Here is a 20,434-nt window from a genome sequence, read left to right as displayed (position 1 = left end):
AGGAAGATCTGGATGACCTTGTAAACTGGAGTAATAGTAATAGGATGAAATTTAATAGTGAAAAGTGCAAGGTCATGCATTTAGGGATTAATAACAAGCATTTTGGTTATAAATTGGGGACACATCAATTGGAAGTAACAGAGGAGGAGAAGGACCTCGGAGTATTGGTTGATCACAAGATGACTATGAGCTGCCAATGTGATATGGCCGCTAAAAAAGCTAGTGCGGTCTTGGGATGCATCAGGCGAGGTATTTCCAGTAAAGATAAGGAGGTGTTAGTACTGTTATACAAGGCACTGGTGAGACCTCATCAGGAATATTGTGTGCAGTTCTGGTCTCCCATGTTTAAGAAGGATGAATTTAAACTGGAACAGGTATAGAGAAGGGCTACTAGGATGATCCAAGGAATGGAAAACCTGTCTCATGAAAGGAGACTCAAAGAGCTCGGCTTGTTTAGCCTAACCAAAAGAAGGCTGAGGGGGTTATGATTGCTCTTTATAAATATAGCAGAGGATAAATACCAGGGAGGGAAAGGAATTATTTAAGCTTAGTACCAATGTGGACACAAGAACAAATGGATATAAACTGGACATTAGGAAGTTTAGACTTGAAATTAGACAAAGGTTTCTAACCGTTAGAGGAATGAAGTTCTGCAACAGCCTTCCAAGGGGAGTAGTGGGGGCAAAAGACATATCTGGCTTCAAGATAAGCTTGATAAGTTTATGGAGGGGATGGTATGATGGGATAGCCTAATTTTGGCAATTAATTGATCTTTGATTATTAGCAGTAAATATGCCCAATGGTCTGTGATGGGATGTTAGATGGGGTGGGATCTGAGTTACTACAGAGAATTCTTTCCTGGGTGCTGGATGGTGAGTCTTGCCCACATGCTCAGGGTTTAGCTGATCGCCATATTTGGGGTCGGGAAGGAATTTTCCTCCAGGGCAGGTTGGCAGAGGCCCTGGGGGGTTTTCGCCTTCCTCTGCAGCGTGGGACACGGGTCACTTGCTGGAGGATTCTCTGCCCCTTGAGGTCTTTAAACCACGATTTGAGGACTTCAATAACTCAGACATAGGTTAGGGGTTTGTTATAGGAGTGGGTGAGTGAGATTCTGTGGCCTGCATTGTGCGGGAGGTCGGACTAGATGATCAGAATGGTCCCTTCTGACCTTGAAGTCTATGAGGTGTGCAGTGTCCTCAACTGTACCACAGCTACACAGAGGGCTGTTCTGAGTCCCCAGGTATGGTCACTTGTGCAAACCTCCCCCCCTCCCTCCCGCATCTGGAACAGTTGCACTTTCACTAGAGACTGTGGCAGCGTGAAGCCTGGCACCTCTCCTCGGTCTGAGTGATGAGGAAGGAGTTTCTGACAGAAGGAGCAGCTCATTGCCCTTCTGTTTGCCACAATGGGGCAGCGTGCGCTGGCGAGAATGGCGTGTGTGCTGTAGTTGACTATTGGGATGGGATGCCGGGGAGCTGCCGTAGTTTGCTAGGCTAGAGAATAAGCAATACAAACCCTTACGCCTTGGCAAATGTTAAAGTCCATTTTACAACTACCCCTGCTCAAAAGAGGGAGAGACTGAGGAGGTGTTTGCCATCTCCAGAACCAAAAGCTTCAGCTTCATCCCATCTCCCTTTTCTTCCTGGGTGACCAAAACCCTCCCTGTCTCCCTGCTTGGCTGTGAAACCTTCAACTTCCCACTCCATTCTAAGGGATTTCCGTAAATTATCATGGAGGCTGCGCTTTGTCCTGCATCCGTCTTCCCGCTTGGACCCCACACCAAGCACTTTGGCGCGGAGTGCACCGCTGGCACGGGGCTCCGCCCAGCACCATTCCCCCTCGCTGGTGCAAAAGAAGTGGCAAAAGAAGAAGAGCCCCCCAGCACCGGAAGGGAAAGGGGCTTTGGGCAAAGGACCAATGTCAGGCCATGTGCCCGCCCCGAGGCTTCCCGGGGGTACTGCTGAGGTCAGACCCCCCCCGCAGCCCAGCCAGGGATCTGCCTCCAGGGAATGGCAGGGGACCCCTGCGTCTCCCAGGGCCCTCGTTGCCTGAAGTGGCCCCGGGGGCTAAAGAACAAGTAGCCGACCAGCACTGCAGGTGCCGCACCAGGCGGCAGGCTCAGCTAAGACCCCAACATCTAAGGGCAAGCTGATCGTGGGACCACCTCATAGGCAGTGGAACGCCCTCGGTAACTGTTCTGTCACCGCAGACTTGGACCCCAGCACCATATCCTAGGTCTCTGACTAGAAGGCCCGGGTCTTGGACGCGCTGTCCACCTGCAAGACATGGGACACCGGAGTCGAGGCACCAGTCCCCGTACCACTGATACCAGCGAACTTCCCATCAGAGATCGTTGTGGCCCAGGTCACCTTCACCCAGACGGTCTCCCAGATGTCAATCCCCGCCCGGGGTTGGAGGCGCTTCTTGTCACAGCACCAATCCCTTCACCCTGGTGCTGTTTGTCACGTAGGCGCTGTTCTTCTTCGAGTGCTTGCTCATATCGATTCCAATTAGGTGTGCGCGCCGCGTACACGATCGTCGGAGAATTTTTACCCTAGCAACACCCGGTGGGTCGGCGGTGGAGCCCCCTGGAGTGGCACCTTCATGGCGCTGGATATATACCCCAGCCGACCCAGCGCCCCCTCAGTTCCTTCTTACTGCCCGTGACGGTTGTTGGAACTGTGGAGTGCGGCATAGCTGTCCTCCACTCTCCCTAGCTTTTAGATATTGTTGTAGTTATATAGTTATAGATTTAGTGTAGTGCAGTAGTTGTTAGTTATAGATTTAAGTTTATAAGTGAAGTTAGTGGGCTGGAAGGGGTCCCTCCCCCCGTTCCTCCCGGCGTGCCGCCCGGGCTCATGCCCAAGGCTCCAGGCTTTAAGCCATGCTCAACCTGTTCGAGGCCTATGCCAACGGGAGATCCCCACGACTCTTGTTTAAAGTGTCTCGGGGAGTCTCACCAGACTGAAAAGTGCAAGATCTGTAAGGCTTTCAGGCCTCGAACCAAAAAGGAGCGGGACTTTAGACTCAAACAGCTCCTTATGGAGGCGGCCCTCAGCCCGGACCCTCCTTCAGCACGCCAAGTTCCAGAACCGAGTGCCTCCGTGTGCAGTGCTCTGGTGGCGACTTCCAGTACTGCACCGCGAGGAGACGCGGATAGAGTCCCACGGCACCGGCCTTTGCTGGCACCGCATCCTCCGCAAGCACCTCGGCGCCGGTCCCTGTCCCCAGGTCAGAAGAGACCTCGCAAACCGGAGGGGGCTGCTTCCCAACAACAGGCACTGGCACCCCCCTTACTAGCCTGGGATGTGTATCCAGGACCGGAGCAACTGAGGATACAGGTGCCGATATCGACACCGTTGACTCCGGCACCAGCAGAAGGGCCATTGAGTCCGGCGCGGACTGGTTCCCCGACCCGCACCGTGGGTGAGCCCCGTCTTCCATCGACGCAGGAGATGTTTGCGACAACGAGGGACCTCATTGCCCTTACAGAACCGGCACTAACTCAGGCTATGGTACCGCATCCCACCCGTGCAGTGCAGTCTAGGGGCAAGCCAGCCCTATTACGTTCACTATCTCTGAGCGTGGGCTCTTGGTACCGCTCCCAATCTAGGAGTAGGTCCCGGCGCCGCTCGCAGTCCCAGCACTGTTCTCTATCACGGCACCGGTCGTACTCACGACCCAGATCTTCCTCCTAGTACCATTCCGCCTCGTGGCACCGCCTCGGACCTCGGTACCGTTCGGACTCCCGACGCCGCTACCGGCACCGGTAGGAGCGCCGATCCTGCTCGAGAAGCCACTCCCAGCACCGCTCCCGCAGACGGTCTTCATCGTGATCCAGGTCTGGATCTCAGTACCGGCATGACCATCAGCAACATTCTTGATCCCAATACCGCTCCCCGGCAACGCGTAGAGACCGCTCTCCTGTGGGCCAGCACCATTCAGCACCGTTCCCAGCAGAGTCAACGCATGCATGCTCCGCACTGCCCTGGCCCTCACAATCCGCCTCACGCTCTTTCCAGTCAGATGGCACCTCCCGCTCAGCCTATCCCACACTGGGCCAAGCAGCGGACAACCTGGGTCACTGGCAGGATGAGGCCAAAGACCCTAGCCAGGAGCCTGCACAGTGGTCTTTCTGGACCCCATGGGCGAACCACCAAGCCCAAGGGGTTCCACCTGCGGCCTGCCGCTCAGCACATTCAGAGCCCCGAGTACTGGAGGCCACCATTAGTCGTCCCCCCTCGGGGGGTATGGAGGCACCTGCGCCCACTCCTAGGCAGGCCCCAGACCCCGGTACAATTGATCCTGAACATCAGGACCCCTCGTAATTGGACCCACCACAGGATCCATTAGCCCTGGTAGCATCTTCCTCATCTTCTCCAGATGAGGCAGTGGCGGGGACGACAACCTTGGGTCCGCTCCCCCCCCCCCTCCCCGCGATAGACCAACATGCTCACCAAGACCTTTTACATAGGGTGGCACGTAACATGGACCTCCCAGCAGAAGAGATAGTGGAGTTGGAGGACCCAGTGGTGAGCATCGTTTCAGCTGATGCCCCATCCCGGGTAGCATTGCCCATCATCCGCACCATTCAGGCTAACACCAAGACTATATGGCAGAAACCCCTGCCTCTATCCCACCTACATCCAGTGGGGTGGAAAGGAAATACTTTGTTCCCTCTAAGGAGTATGAATACCTGTATACTCACCCTCAGCCGTGTTCACTGGTGGTGTCCTCAGTGAACGCAAGGGAACGACATGGTCAACAGGTTGCAGCACCCAAATCTAAAGACGCTAAGCGCTTCGATTTGTTTGGATGCAAAATTTACTCAGCGGGGGGCCTACAGCTCAGAGCTGCAAACCAACAGGCACTCTTGAGCCGCTATGATTATAACCCGTGGAACTCCATGGGTAAATTTAAGGAGTTGATTCCCTGAGAGTCCAGGGATGAGTTCGGGGCTTTAGTGGAAGAGGGCAAAAAGGTGGCTAGGACCTCCTTACAGGCCTCTCTTGATGTAGTGGACTCTGCTGCTAGGACCCTGGCGTCGGGCATAGCTATGCGACGCATTTCCTGGCTTCAGGTGTCTGGCTTACCGCCAGAACTGCAACAGACCCTGCAGGATCTACCATTTGATGGGCAGGGCCTGTTCTCAGACAAAATGGACTCTCGGTTACAGAGCCTAAAAGACTCCAGAACCATCATGCACTCCCTGGGGATGCATGTCCCAGTTACCCAGCGCAGGCTCTTTAGACCACAGCCTCAAAGGTTCTACCCTCCCCCTCGTCCAAGGCAAGACTTTTACAGAAGACTTGGACGAGGTGATAGAAAGAGATCCACTGGCCACCAACCCAGTCAGAACCAAGGCCCTCCTAAACCATCGTCAGGGCCCAGGCAAAATTTTTGAAGGTGCGCCCGAGGACGGCGTACTAGCCACCATCCAGGATCCTTTCCCTCCATTTAGAGATCGTCTCTCCCATTTCCACCGTGCGTGGTCCCTTTATAACTTCAGACCGATGTTAAAGGTGGAAAGGGGATACTCCCTCCAAAAATCTTTTTGCCCATCCTCCCTCCCCGTCCCTCTTCAGGGACCCCTCTCACGAGCAACTCCTTATACAGGAGGTCTTTACGCTCCTGTCCATGGAAGCGATCGAGGAGGTTCCATCGGAACGAAGGGGCAGGGGGGTCTACTCCCGCTACTTCCTAATCCCCAAAGCAAAAGGGGGGCTTCGACCCATATTAGATCTGCGTGGACTCAACAAATTCATGGCAAAGTTGAAGTTCCGCATGGTCTCATTGGGGACCATTATCCCTTCCCTGGATTCCGGAGACTGGTACGCCGCCCTTGACATGAAGGACGCGTATTTTCACATAGCGATTTACCCTCCACACAGGCACTTCCTTCGCTTTGTGTGTATCGTCTGGGTCGGGACAGGCTGGACATGGTGGTCACGGTTCCGGAGTCCATCTTGTCCTCCCTCAGCTGGTGGCTGAGCCACACGTCGGTGTGCGAAGGGAACCATTTCACGCCCCACAACCTTCCCTATACCTTATCACAGACGCATCATCTCTGGGCTGGGGCGCCCATATCGGGGAACACCAGATGCAGGGCCTTTGGACCACATCCGAACTAACTCTGCACATCAGTGTACAAGAACTGATGGCAGTACGCCTAGCGTGTCAGGCATTTCGTGGTCTCCTACATGACTGTTGTGTGGCAGTCCTCACAGACAACACCACAGCCATGTTCTACATCAACAAGCAAGGGGAAGCCCGGTCGTCCCCCCCCCATGCCGGGAGGCCATTCACCTGTGGGAGTTTTTGCATAGCCTACTCGATACATCTGATGGTGTTGTTTCTCCCAGGAGTCCAGAACACGCTGGCGGACCGTCTCAGCAGGTCATTCCAAACTCACGAGTGGTCGATTCGTCCAGATATCATCCACTCCATCTTCCGGAGGTGGGGGTTTCCCCAGATCGACCTATTTCGCCTCGCGCATCAATCAGAAGTGCCAAGTGTTCTGTTCTCTCCAAGGGCGCTCTCAGGGCTCCCTGTCAGACGCTTTCCACGGGAGTAAGAAAGACCAGCTGTTCTACGCCTTCCCTCCATTCCCGCTGGTCCACAGGGTCCTGCTCAAGCTGTGCAGGGACAAGGCTCACATGATTCTGGTCGCTCCAGCTTGGCCAAGGCACTGGCACACCACGCTCCTAGAGTTGTCGGTAGAGCCTCCGATCACGCTCCCACTGTGGCCGGACCTGATCTCCCAGGACCACGGATGACTCTGTCACCCCAACCTGCAGAAGCTCCACCTTACAGCGTGGATGCTGTATGGCTAACTTGGGCGGAGTTGCTCTGCTCACAATCCGTGCAGCAGGTTCTGTTAGGCAGCAGGAAATCCTCCACACGGGCAACCTACTTAGCCAAATGGAAGCGTGGGACCTTAACCTGGTCCTCTCCAGGCTCACGGGGCCCCTGTTCGAGCCAATGGCTACCTGCTCACTCCTTTACCTATCTTGGAAGACAGCCTTCCTCGTAGCCATCACTTCAGCGAGGCGTGTTTCTGAAATCAGAGCCCTCACGTCAGAACCTCCGTATACAGTCTTCCATAAAGACAAGGTGCAGCTTCGCCCCCACCCTGCCTTTCTCCTCAAGGTGGTATCAGCTTTTCATGTGAACCAGGATATCTTCCTCCCAGTCTTCCACCCTAAGCCGCAAGCTACGTGGCAAGATCAACGTATGCACTCTCTGGACGTGCGCAGGGCCATCGTATTCTGTATCGAGCGTACGAAGCCGTTTAGGAAGACGATTCAACTCTTCGCTGCAGTGGCTGACCGGATGAAAGGCCTACCGGTCTCCTCGCAACGTATCTCCTCTTGGATCACATCCTGTATTCGTGCTTGCTATGACTTGGCCGGTGTCGCGACGCCACACCTCACTGCCCACTCCACGAGGGCTCAAGCCTTCTCGACCACTTTCCTGGCCCAGGTTCCAATCCATGAGATCTGTAGAGCAGCGGTTTGGTCATCCGTTCATACCTTTGCTGCACACTACGCGTTAGTACAGCAGTCTAGAGACGATGCTACATTTGGCTCAGCAGTTCTGCACTCAGCGATGTCTCACTCCGACCCCACGGCCTAGGTAAGGCTTGGTAGTCGCCTAATTGGAATCGATATGAGCAAGCACTCAAAGAAAAAACGGTTACTCACGTTTGTAACTGTTGTTCTTCGAGATGTGTTGCTCATATCCATTCCAAACCCGCCCCCCGTCCCCACTGTTGGAGTAGCTGGTAAGAAGGAACTGAGGGGGCGCTGGGTCGGCTGGGGTATGTATCCAGCGCCATGGAGGCGCCACTCCAGGGGGCTCCACAGCCGACCCCACCGGGTGTTGCTAGGGTAGAAATTCTCTGACGATTGTGCACACGGCACGCACACACCTAATTGGAATGGATTTGAGCAACACATCTCGAAGAACAACAGTTACAAATGTGAGTAACCTTTTTTTCTCACCCTCGCCTCGCCGGTCGCTCAACAGAGGCAGTCAGCAAACTCAGGCCTCGACGGGTCTGCCCTGGTCGCCAGAAGGGCAATGGTCTGAGTCGAACCGGGAGTTCAGCACCTCACCAACAAGGGGTGATTTGCCGCTGACTCGTGAAACTGGCGTGGCACCTGCAGCGACAATGGCCCACTCAATGGCTGTATTAGAATCCGTGGGGCATGCCAGTAATGCTGGTCCCGTTCCCACCAGCCCTCCCTGGCCCCCTCAGACAAACTGGCCCCAGCACCGCCAGCACCAGAGTCTGAAGGTAATGCCGAATCCGATGTGGGGGCAGCGCCCCAAACCTCAGCACCAAAGGAGCCGTCCCTGGAGAGCGAGGGGAAACCTGCTCCTCCACAGGTGGCGCAGTCGTTGTCATTGTCCCTGGACGAAGCAGTTGCGGGTCCCTCCCAAAAGCGCCATCCCCCCCAATGACTTCAAGGAGCACCAGGCCCTCCTTAAAAGGGTGTCTGGTGGCACCTTAAAGACTAACAGATTTATTTGGGCATAAGCTTTCGTGGGTAAAAACCTCACTTCTTCAGATGCATAGAGTGAAAGTTACAGCTGCAGGCATTATATACTGACACATGGAGAGCAGGGAGTTACTTCGCAAGTGGAGAACCAGTGTTGACAGGGCCAATTCAATCAGGGTGGATGTAGTCCACTCCCAATAATAGATGAGGAGGTGTCAATTCCAGGAGAGGAAAAGCTGCTTCTGTAATGAGCCAGCCAATCCCAGTCCCTAGTCAAGCCCAGATTAATGGTGTTAAATTTGCAAATGAGTTTTAGTTCTGCTGTTTCTCTTTGAAGTCTGTTTCTGAAGTTTTTTTGTTCAATGATAGTGAGTAGTTGCTGGTGAACACACCACAGAAACACCAACCTAGGAACCAATCCCTGTAGCAAACCTCATTGCCTACTCTGTCCCCATATCTACTCTGGCGACACCATCAGAGGACCCAACCACATCAGCCACGCCATCAAGGGCTCATTCATCTTCACATCCACTAATGTTATATATGCCCTCTGCCATGTACATTGGCCAAACCACTGGTTCTCCACTTGTGAAGTAACTCCCTGCTCTCCATGTGTCAGTATATAATGCCTGCATATGTAACTTTCACTCTATGCATCTGAAGAAGTGAGGTTTTTACCCACAAAAGCTTATGCCCAAATAAATCTGTTAGGCTTTAAGGTGCCACCAGACTCCTTGTTGTTTTTGTAGATACAGACTAACACGGCTACCCCCTGATACTTAAAAGGGTGGTTGCTAACTTGAACCTACAGATTGAGGAGGTCGCGGAGGAGTTAGACTTCTTTAACGTTGTATCCTTCTCCACCCTGGCCCAGGTCACGGTGGCTGCCCAGGCCCATAACTCTGGTTTTTGCTCTAGACTCAAACTTTAATTTGTCTAAAGACAAATTTTGTCTAATTTCTAGCTTAAATTTATTGATGGCTAGTTTATATCCTTTTGTTCTTGTGCCAACATTGGCCCTTAATTTCAATAACTCCTGTCCTTCCCTGGTGTTTATGCCTCTTATATATTTATAGAGAGTAATCATATCTCCCCTCAGCCTTCTTTTGGTTAGGTTAAGCCAAGCTCTTTAAGTCTCTTCTCATAAGGTAGGTTCTCTATTCCACCGATCATCCTAGTTGCCCTTCTCTGCACCTGTTCCAGTTTGAATTAATCTTTCTTAAATGGGGGGCCAGAATTGCACACAGTATTCCACATGAGGTCTCACCAGTAGCTTTTATATTGGTAATAACACTTCCCTATCTCTACTGGAAATACCTTCCCTAGTGCATCTTAGCATTGCATTAGCCTTTTTCACAGCCGCAATCACATTAGCAGCTCATAGGCATCCTGTGATTAACCAATACACCCATGTGTTTCTCCTCAGTCACTCCCAAATGATACATCCCCAGTTTATAGCAACAATTCTTCTTGTTCGTCCCTAAGTGCATGACTTTGCACTATTAAATTTCATTCAATTTCTATTTCAGCTTTCCAGGTCATCCAGATCTTCTTGTATGATATTCCTGTCCTCCTCCGCATTGGCAGTACCTCCCAACTTTGTGCCATTTGCAGATTTTATTAGCACACTCCCACTTTTTGTGCCAAGGTCATTAATGAAAATGAAAAACAATCCTTGAGGAACTCCACTAGTAATCTCCTTCTAGCCTGACAGGTCACCTTTCAGCATGACCATCGATAGACAGTGGAGAGTTATTCAAAGCAAATCCTCCTATACATCCTTCATCTCCTCCAGCCTGTAACCAGACCACTTTTCCATCTGCTCATGAAGAGAAAATGTAGCCTTTATTCTTTGATGCAGGACCTTGCTGCTATTACCTCTGCTTTTGTCACTCAGATTAAGGGGCTGCAATGCGCTCTACATGGACCAGCCAGAAAATAAGCTGGAGCAGAATGCGTTTGCCCACTTATTAACTAGAGTTTCTGCCCAGGACCATGTTGCACCAGTGCTCTGGGTTCCAGGCTGGCTGCCAATGCATTTCTGACTAGATGTTGAGGTATTGGGTTCACCTGCGAAGCTCTAAATGGTTAGGGACCTGGTTCCTGAAAGGAACACTTACTGTCACATTGGCCATCAGCAGCCGTGCTTCAGGCTGGAGCTCCCTTGTTATAACTGGGGGGAGCTGCAAGCAGGGTGTTCTCTGTGTGGGACCCTTTCCCTTTGGAATTTGCTTCTCCCTTGGCTGCCAGAGTCCGGATTTGTTAACCTGCCAAGCCCATCTTTTTTCCCAGGCTCCTAAGAAGGGGATGGGGGCAGGGTTTCAGTTTATTTTGTTATCCTGTTTTTAGCTGGTGCATATTTAGTGCCAAGGGGATGAGCATTTTATATTGTGAATTACCAATTTAGGGGAGCAGTGCCTATTTGTGGAAATTGTCAGTGGTGAATGCTGGAAGTTTTGGCTGCTGGGTAGGGGCATTTTGGTCCTTTGGGAACCTGAGAGCTTGTTCATGGCATTTTTGCACTGTGGACTTAACACATTAGCTGGATATATCTGCTAAAATGATCAGCAGTGAAATAACTGATACTGTTAACTTTTAAACAAGTATCTTTAGGTTACAGAATTAACAACCCATTGTGCCAAATGGGATAGCTCACACTTTTCAGGACACCGTTTTGGATTATCTGTAGAATCAAGACTCAATTGTGGATTGATTTACACATGATGTACATTTTAAAAGTCTCCACAAAACCATGGGGCTAGAAACATCATTTAAATGAGAGATTCTGGAGCACAATGCTGCAGCCAGCAGGGAATTTCATGGCAAATTCTATGGCTGTGGAATTGCAGAACACAGACCTGTTACTAATGCTCCTTTTGCCTCCCCGTTGCCTATTCCGGAGCACTATGCTTTCACTTTGTTTCGCTTTCCTAGGTTCTGGAGAAGGAAGCTAAGATTCAGGAGCTGCAGGAGATAATCACAGACCTTCACCATGAAATTTCCCTGAAGGACTCAGAGGCAGTCAATCAACTGGAGGAGAAGCACCTGCTGGAGACCACAGTGCAATCCCTCAGGCAGATTGTAAGTGAAAGCTTTCTCTGCCCTCCATTGTCTTTGGTTGCATTTATTTGCAGTGTGGCCCCAATCAACTCCCTTCATGCTATCGCCTGTCACTTTCTCACCTCTTTTACCTGGGCTTTTGTCTTTTCCCTGTAGAAGCAGGCTTGAATTTAACTCCATACAAATAAAGTATCAGGAGCTGTAGTATTCTGCAGCTTGGGCCTTCCCTCTCTAGAAACATAGGTTCTCGTTTTCAGAGGTGCCGAGCATCCATAATTCCAGATGAAATTTATAGGATCTGCAACTTGGCATCATCGCTTTTGAAGATCAGAGTGTCTGTCTTCTTCAGAACACACCTCATCTCTTCTAGCTTGAGCTCCTCCTAGACTATAGACACGCTACATAGCTAATGCCCCAGCCGGGCACTGGGGGCTGCTGAGCTTAGTAGCCTGGGCACGCTCTGTAGTGATCCTTTTGGCAGTGGCCAGGAAGACAATGAGAGTGATGCTGATCGTTCTGGTTTCCTGCAGCAAGAGGGAATTTCCCCATGCTCCTCACCAAGTTAGACTGGTTCAGTACCGCTCAGCCCATCCTTATTTAGTTATACAAAAAGAGGTGTGTGTCTGAAAACCCTGGGTGTCCCGCTGCGTTAGCCGAACATATCAACTACTTGCTAACCAAGCATCCACTCCCCAACAGCCCCAGCAACTCCCCGGTAGCAGACCAGATCAGAATGCCCACTCGTCATATCTTCAGCTCCATCAAGTGCCTTTCTCAAAAGACTTGGCTCCATACTAGCTGATAATGACAAACCTCAAAGGCCAGAGTGTGAGTTCAGAGCCTTAAGATCACATGTCATGGTGAGGAGAGATGTGCATGTACGCATGCAAGCATATCATAACAGTATATTGTGATGGACTCAGGCCAGAAGGATAGAAGAGGGTAGTGGAAGGCAGGAAGGCAGGTGCCACAGCCATTTTGCTAACGGATCTGTTCATTTCACTCAAGCAGTGGAGACTGACGCTCTTCGATTCAGAACTTCAATCCCAGCAGACAACCTGCCCGGGACACTGTCACGCGAGGCACTGTTGTAATGCAACAAACCAACCACCTGATCAAACCTCCGGAGATTTCAGAAAAGCTTTCGGCTTGCTTAGGGGCCACGCTGTGAGTCTGCTCCGGTTCTAGCTGCTCCCCAGCCCGGAGCTGGTCTCTCCTTCCCAACATGTCGGGAAAACACTTTAGAAGGCTAACGGCATTTTGGGCTGTATAAGTAGGGGCATTGCCAGCAGATCGAGGAACGTGATCGTTCCCCTTTATTCGACATTGGTGAGGCCTCATCTGGAATACTGTGTCCAGTTTTGGGCCCCACACTACAAGAAGGATGTGGAAAAATTGGAAAGAGTCCAACTGAGGGCAACAAAAATGATTAGGGATCTGGAGTACATGACTTATGAGGAGAGGCTGAGGGAACTGGGATTGTTTAGTCTCCAGAAGAGAAGAATGAGGGGGGATTTGATAGCAGCCTTCAACTACCTGAAGGGGGGTTCCAAAGAGGATGGAGCTCGTCTGTTCTCAGTGGTGGCAGATGACAGAACAAGGAGCAATGGTCTCAAGTTGCAGTGCGGGAGGTCCAGGTTGGATATTAGGAAAAACTATTTCACTAGGAGGGTGGTGAAACACTGGAATGGGTTACCTAGGGAGGTGGTGGAGTCTCCTTTCTTGGAGGTTTTTAAGGCCTGGCTTGACAATGCCCTGGCTGGGATGATTTAGTTGGGAATTGGTCCTGCTTTGAGCAGGGGGTTGGACTAGATGACCTCTTGAGGTCCCTTCCAACCCTGATATTCTATGATTCTAAGGCAGGTATATCAGCCTCAGAATGAGCAGAGCCCTGTTCCCTGGATAGCCAAACAAGGGCTACTCCAGGCCAATCAAGACACCTGACGCCAATTTAGCCAGTTAAGGTCGTTAGGCTAATGCCAGCACCTGACCTCAATTAACTGACAGAGGGTCAGGTAAGACTGTTAGGCTAATGGAGACAGCTGGAATCAATTAAGATCCCACTTATACTGCTTTAAAAGCTCTCCTTTCCAGTTCTCTCGGGAGAAGCCCGGGTGGAAGGAGCTGGAGGAGAGGAAGCATTACTGTACCCTGAGGTAAGGGTGAAGCTTGGAAAAGGGGACCACGGGGAAGTGGCCCAGGGAATCAAAGCAGCGTCAGTGGAGGAGGGAAGCCGCTAACAGCTGCTATCATTAGGGTCCCTGGGCTGGAACCCGGAGTAGAGGGCAGGCCCGGGTTCCCCCCTTTCTCCCCCCGTCACCTCCCCCCCCCCCCATGATCCACAGAGATCCCTTTGAAAGGGGAAACAGACTTGGATCCAAGCAGGAGACCAGACTGTGCCTAAGGAGCTCTAAGGAGCAACACAGACTGTGGATATTCCTCCTTCCCACCTCCCATACAGGCCTGTGATGAAAGTAGCTCAATAATCTGTAACCTTTGCCGCCTTACTGGGAAAGGGAGGTCATAGTGAGGGCCTCAGCGAGCTTCTGAGCCACTATATCCGCCAGGAAGTGCGGGACCCACCAATACAGGCTTGGAGCGTTGTCACAATATTTATTACGTCAGGTCATTATTAGTAATGATTACTCAGGTGTAATCACAGAGTTGCACAGCACCTCACAGAACAAAGACCAGCTCTGGGCCTGAGTCTCCCCTCTTTACTATCAGATCAGAAGGACTATACAAAAAGAGGGGTATTTTACACCCATTCTGCACAGGAATACACAACTGCATAAGGCATGGAGAATCATGCCCAGAGCCCCTGCCCCCAAAGAACACCAGCAGGAAACAACAACACAAGGGGTTCTAGGACAGAGAAGACAAATGCACCTTTGCATCAGAGGGAAATGCAGTGTTGGGTTTTGGGTTTTTTATTCTCTCTGTTTTTTGTGAAGTTTCTGTCACCTTGGGCTTTAGGCAGTTAAGTTAGAGCTAATGTATGGTATTGGGCCTCAAGTGACACGGATTGCAGATGTCTGGTGCTCTCTAACCTTGAGTTTCTAATAATTATCACAAAAAGCTTAAATTTGCCAGTGAGAGGAACTTCAAAAATTTGCCAAAATGGTTTGTATGTCTCTGTGGCAGCCATTGTCTTCCCCTCCTCCCCCTGGATCATTGCAGGTGCCACTTGCACTGCCCATCTTCCCCCTTCCCTGGACCAGCATGCCCATGACCTGTTTCCCACCAGTCACCCAACCCAGCAGTGTTACTAGACAGGCACAACAGGGAGAAACAGGTGAAAGGACTTTCATGGGAGACCATGCAGGGTAATGGATTAGGCTTGGGGTGAGGACTCAATCATTGGTTTTGGTACTGAATTGTTATATGACCTTGAGCAAGTCACTCATCCTCTTTGAGCCTCCATTTCTTCATTTGTACAAAGAAGCTGCTAATCTTGTGGAACATGGTTACATGTTGGAAGTGTCAGGGTCGATGGCGTGGAACTAGAACTCAGGAGTTCACAGCTCCCAGCACTGAGCTCAAGCCACTTAGACGATGTTGATTTTAGGGCACCCCACCACTCCAGGAGAAGAGAGCTTATGAAGCATGTGCCATGTGTGCTCTGGGACTTCCATGGAACTCCTGACGTGCATGTGAGCCACTAAATGTCCACTAATGAGCCGAAGGTACCAGGCCCCACCTAGGCTGACAATCAGTAGATTATAGACCAGTCCATGTTTGGAGTGATCTGATGGAGGCCCTAGCTTTGTGGGCAGACTGACTGCCTCTTCTATTCCTTCTTAGTGCCGGATGGCCCGAGTCCAGTGTCTGGAGCTGATCCTCTCTCTCCTTCCTGCACATATTCAAAGCTATATATTATTCATGGTGACTGGCTTTGTTAAACGGTCCTAACTAAGCAGTTGTTGTGCACCTTGCAGTGCCTATTTTTATATACATTTCATTTTGTTCTCATCATGTTTTCAGTGTGCTGTCGATTTTATATTGAATATATGTTCATTGTACAGATTTATCCAGGGGGAGCAGGGTAGGAGTCTGTTGGGTTTTGGGTATCTAGGAAGATGTGGAGATGGTTTGGAGGTGGGATGGTTGGGGTTGTGTGGAATAAGCACACTAGCTGGCTGTTTCTCCTGAAAGCATCAGTACTGAAATAAAGTTGTCATTAGGTTTCACAGTGAACAAGCTAGTGATATTAATGAGGCAATTCATATCTTCTGGAGTATGGTTTCAGGCTGCCTGCAAACCCCAAAAAAGGATACTATCTCCGTTTATATTCAGCCCACATTGTTATAGGTTTCCTCACAACCAACAGACTAGAAACATTTCTCTTGGACTGACATCAACTTGACAGCATTTCTCTGCTTGTCTGTCTGGAAAATGATAACTTTTGAATGCCAAAGCTACGCAAGTCCAAAATTTTAGGAAATGTTCTAGTTATCAATGGGCAGATCCCTGTTGAATTTGGGGGGGGAGGGGGGTCAGAAAATCGAAAGAGGGAAATGTGGGACACAGAGCCCCTGACATCTGGTCACTAGAACGATCAGCTTAACTATGTCTGTGATTGTCTGTACATCACAGATCTGTTGTTAGAGAAACAAAACGGGTGAGGTAATAGCTTTTGTTGGACCAACTTCTGTTGGTGAGATGGACGCGCTTTGGAGCCACACGGAGCTTCTATGGGTCTGAGGCTGAAGAAGGGCTCTGTGTAGCTCGAAAGCTTGGTCAAATAAAAGCACTAAAGATGTGCTAAAGATTCATACGTCCCTTCATGCTTCAGCCACCATTCTAGGGGACACGCGTCCATGCCGATGTCGGGTTCTGCTCGGTAATGATCCAAAGCAGTGTGGACCAAAGCATGTTCGTTTTCATCATCTGAGTTAGATGCTGTGATAAATAAAGTGGGGGGTAGCTCCCTTTGATGGACACCCAGCCAGCCCGTTAACTGTAAAATCCCTCTTGGTAGCTGTTCTCTACTTGCTTTACCTGTAAAGGGTCAAAAAGTCCCCCAGATTTAAAAAAAAAAAAAAAAAAAAAAGTGAGCACCTGACCAAAAGAGCCAATAGGAAGGCTAGAACTTTTTAAAATTGGGGAAGAAACTCTCTCTTTGTCTGTTGTTCTTTGGGCTGTAGGGACACAGAGCAGCAGTGCTATACGCAGGAATGCTGTGTAAGGTTTGAACCAGGTATGAAAAATTATCTACCATACCTAGAAGGAATCATTTGGATAGGGAATGTTTAGATAGACGCGATCAGATTTATTTCTTTATTTTGGCTTGTGGATCTCCTCTGGCTAACCCCAGATGCTTTTGTTTGCTTGTAATCTTTAAGATGACCCCCAAGAAAGCTATTTTGGGTGCTTAAATTTTTTGAATTGCTCTTTTAAAAAATCTAGCAAAAGCCTAAGTTCCAGGTGTATTTTTATTTTCTTCATTTTTGTTTTTAATAAAACTTACCTTTTTTAAGAACAGGATTGGATTTTTGGTGTCCTAAGAGGCTTGTGCATATGCTGTTTGATTAGCTGGAGGCAACAGCTAATTTCCTTTGTTTTCTTTCTCAGCTTTTCCCCGGAAGGGGTGTGTGAAAGGGCTTGAGGGTACCCCAGAAGGAGGAATTGCCAAGTGCTCCTTCCTGGGTCCAAAGGGTTTTTTTGCATTTGTGTGATGGCAGTGTTTACCAAGCCAAGGTCAGAGACAAGCTGTAACCTTGGGAGTTTAATACAAGCCTGGAGTGGCCAGTATTAATTTTTAGAATCCTTGCGGGCTCTACCTTCTGCACTCAAAGTGCCAGAGTGGGGATTCAGCCTTGACACATGCCACCAGCAGAAGGTTGATTTTCTTTTTTGATGGTTCGGGTTCTGTAGTTTCCACGTCAGAGTGTTGTTCTTTTAAGACTTCTGAAAGCATGCTCCACACCTCGTCCCTCTCAGATTTTGGACGGCACTTCAGATTCTTAAACCTTGGGTCGAGTGCTGTAGCTATCTTTAGAAATCTCACATTGGTACCTTCTTTGCGTTTTGTGAAATCTGCAGTCAAAGTGTTCTTAAAACGAACAACGTGCTGGGTCATCATCCGAGACTGCTATAACATGAAATATATGGCAGAATGTGGGTAAAAATTGAGCAGAAGACATGCACTTCTCCCCCAAAGAGTTCAGTCACAAATTTAGTTAACACACTTTTTTTTAACGAGCGTCATCAGCATGGAAGCATGTCCTTTGGCATGGTGGCCAAAGCATGAAGGAGCATACGAATGTTTACCATATCTGGTTCACAAACACCTTGCAATGCCGGCTACAAAAGTGCCATGTGAACGCCTGTTCTCACTGTCAGGTGACATTGTAAACAAGAAGCCGGCAGCTTTATCTCCTGCAAATGTAAACAAACTTGTTTGTCTGAGCGATTGGCTGAACAAGAAGTAGGACTGAGTGGACTTGCAGGCTCTAAAATTTTACATTGTTTTATTTTTGAACGTAGTAATTTTTTGCCATAATTCTACATTTGTAAGTTCAATGTTCATGATAAAGAGATTGCACTACAGTACTTAGTATTTTTCAATTCACCTAATATATTTCTTTTGTTTTTATATTGCAAATATTTGTAATAAAAACACTATAAAGTGAGCACTGTATACTTTGTGTGCTGTAATTGAAATCAATGTATTTGAAAATGTAGAAAACAGCCAAAATATTTAAGTAAATGGTATTCTATTATTGTTTAACAGTGCGATTTAATTGCGATTAAGTTTTTTAATCGCTTGACAGCCCTTGTGCAAACATGTTGCTTCTAAGGTTATGGCCACCGCATGGCTCATAACATATCGTCCCTTGTGCAGAGGCTGCCAATTCTAGGAAGGGCAGTTTTGAGTGCTGGTCCCTGTGGGTAGTATCTGCTCCATGTGCCTGAGACTGGAGAGTTCTTGCAATTGGTTAGTCTTGTCCATTGGTCCAGGCGCACTCTTCTCATGCTCCTCACTGAGGCTATAAGGGGTGCGGCGGACTGACCACCTCCTCAGTTCCTTCTTAGCATAGCATGTCCTGAGTTGGAACCTCCAGTGTCTGGAGCTGATCCTTTCTCTTCTTCCTACAAATACTCAGTTATATTTTATTCTTATTTATTGTTGTTAATTAGTGTTTTGATAGTTCCCCAGTTAGTGTTAGAATCCCCACCCCTGGAAACCCTCCCAGTACAGGACTTAGATTGTGCCCTGGATACAGGGCTTCAAAACCGGCATCTCCTGACCCCGCTCTTTCTCAGTCAGTGATGACCACCAGCGCTGCCTCTACTGCCTTGGAGAAACTCATAGCTTTGCTAAGTGTGGAATCTGCTGCTCTTCTTCCAGCCAAATCTGACAGATGCAAGAACTCCAGCTTCAGAATGGAGCACCCAGTGAGTCCCCAGTCAGACCCAGACCAGGGAGACCCCCTTCTACATCAGCCAGAGTCATCAAGGTGCGTGCCACCTCATACCATGCTGGACTTCAGAGTGAAAAGGAGAAGAGGGAAAGACCCTTTATCTGGGCCCTCTCGTGAGAGTAAAGGGTGCTCTCACAAACACAAAAGCAGATCCCCTCTAGACCCTCTAAGGGGAGAGATCCCTCCTGGACCCAGTCCAGATCGGGTGAGCCTTCATGCCTAAGCCACAAGGACGTAGGCCTTCCAAGCCTTATGGACATGATCAGAAATTTATAGGAGCGACTTTTGATTTGATCCGGACAAAGGCCTATCTCCTCAAGGACAGATTTCACACCATGAGTACTCTGAGAAGTCTAGCTACACGCAGCCCTCAATCATCAATTGGGATATGCCTCACTGTCCTGGGCACATGGTGTCGTACCTATATAATGCCATTTGCCAGACTACACCTCCTTTCCCTACAAGCTTGGCTTTGAACAGTATGTACGCCGAGCAAGCACAGCATCCATACCATAGTGACCATCCCCACTGACATGATGGAGGGACCCTGGACCCGTGTGCATAGGAGTTCCCCGTACCCAACAGGACGATAACTACAGATAGGCTGGGGAGCCCAATAGCATGGTTGTACCGTGCAAGGAACTTGGACTCCTTGGGAAGCTGACATGCACATAAATCTGCTGGAACCAAGAGCAGTACAAGAAACTTTCAGAGCATTCCTACCACTCTCACAATCCCAGCACATCCTGATAACATGAGACAATGGAATCAGCTGGGAGGGCCAAGATCCAACCCTGTGTAGAGAAGCAGCCGGCATATGCAGTTCGTGTATCCAGAATCGCATCACCCTATTGCCCTTCCAGGCACCCAGAATGCACTGGTGGGCAGCCTCAGCAGCCATTTTGCCACTGATCACGAGTGGGAATTACACGATTCCTCAGAGTGAAGATTGCTCACCACTGAACTCCCACTTTCTGTTGTGCCACCAAGGCAAACAGAAGCATGTACTTCTCCAGGGGAATTCGAGGACAGTACTCCAAGGGGGATGATCTTTTCCTGCCTTGGGCAGGTAATTTGTGCTATGTCTTCTCTCCCATCCCACTGCTACCTTGGATTCTGTGGAATAGGGGTTCCCAAACTTCATTGCACCATGACTCGCTTCTGACAACACAAATTACTACATGACCCTAGGATGGGGGACGGAAGGCTGATTCAGGGCTGGGCCCTCAAAACAAATGTTGAGTAGCTATGGCCTCTGGGCCAGCAGCCTGGTGACGGACAGGTGGGCAGGCACTGGAGGAGGCTCGGTAATCTTTTGAGTCAGAGCTCTGAGGGGGGTAAATATTTGGCAGGGCGGCTGCCAGACAAGTGCACAGTGACTTCTCTAGTTAATTCCTCTGTTTCCCAGGCCCTGCACCTCCCTTCTCCTTGCCTTGTTACTCC

The 20,434-nt window shown here is 49.7% G+C and overlaps 1 protein-coding gene across 2 annotated transcripts in view; it reads left to right on the top strand.

The window, feature by feature from the left end:
* The window catches only part of PMFBP1 (polyamine modulated factor 1 binding protein 1), a 341,248-nt gene that overhangs the window by 205,160 nt on the left and 115,654 nt on the right, over positions 1-20,434 (top strand). For both annotated transcript variants that reach the window (XM_054049283.1, XM_054049282.1), the window contains exon 6: positions 11,439-11,585. In XM_054049283.1, the coding sequence (XP_053905258.1) occupies positions 11,439-11,585 (147 nt within the window). The remainder of the gene's footprint in view (positions 1-11,438; positions 11,586-20,434) is intronic.

This window comes from Malaclemys terrapin, chromosome 14, assembly GCF_027887155.1.
Source record: "Malaclemys terrapin pileata isolate rMalTer1 chromosome 14, rMalTer1.hap1, whole genome shotgun sequence".
Taxonomy (NCBI): domain Eukaryota; kingdom Metazoa; phylum Chordata; order Testudines; family Emydidae; genus Malaclemys; species Malaclemys terrapin.
This window is presented reverse-complemented; position numbering and strand designations above follow the sequence as displayed.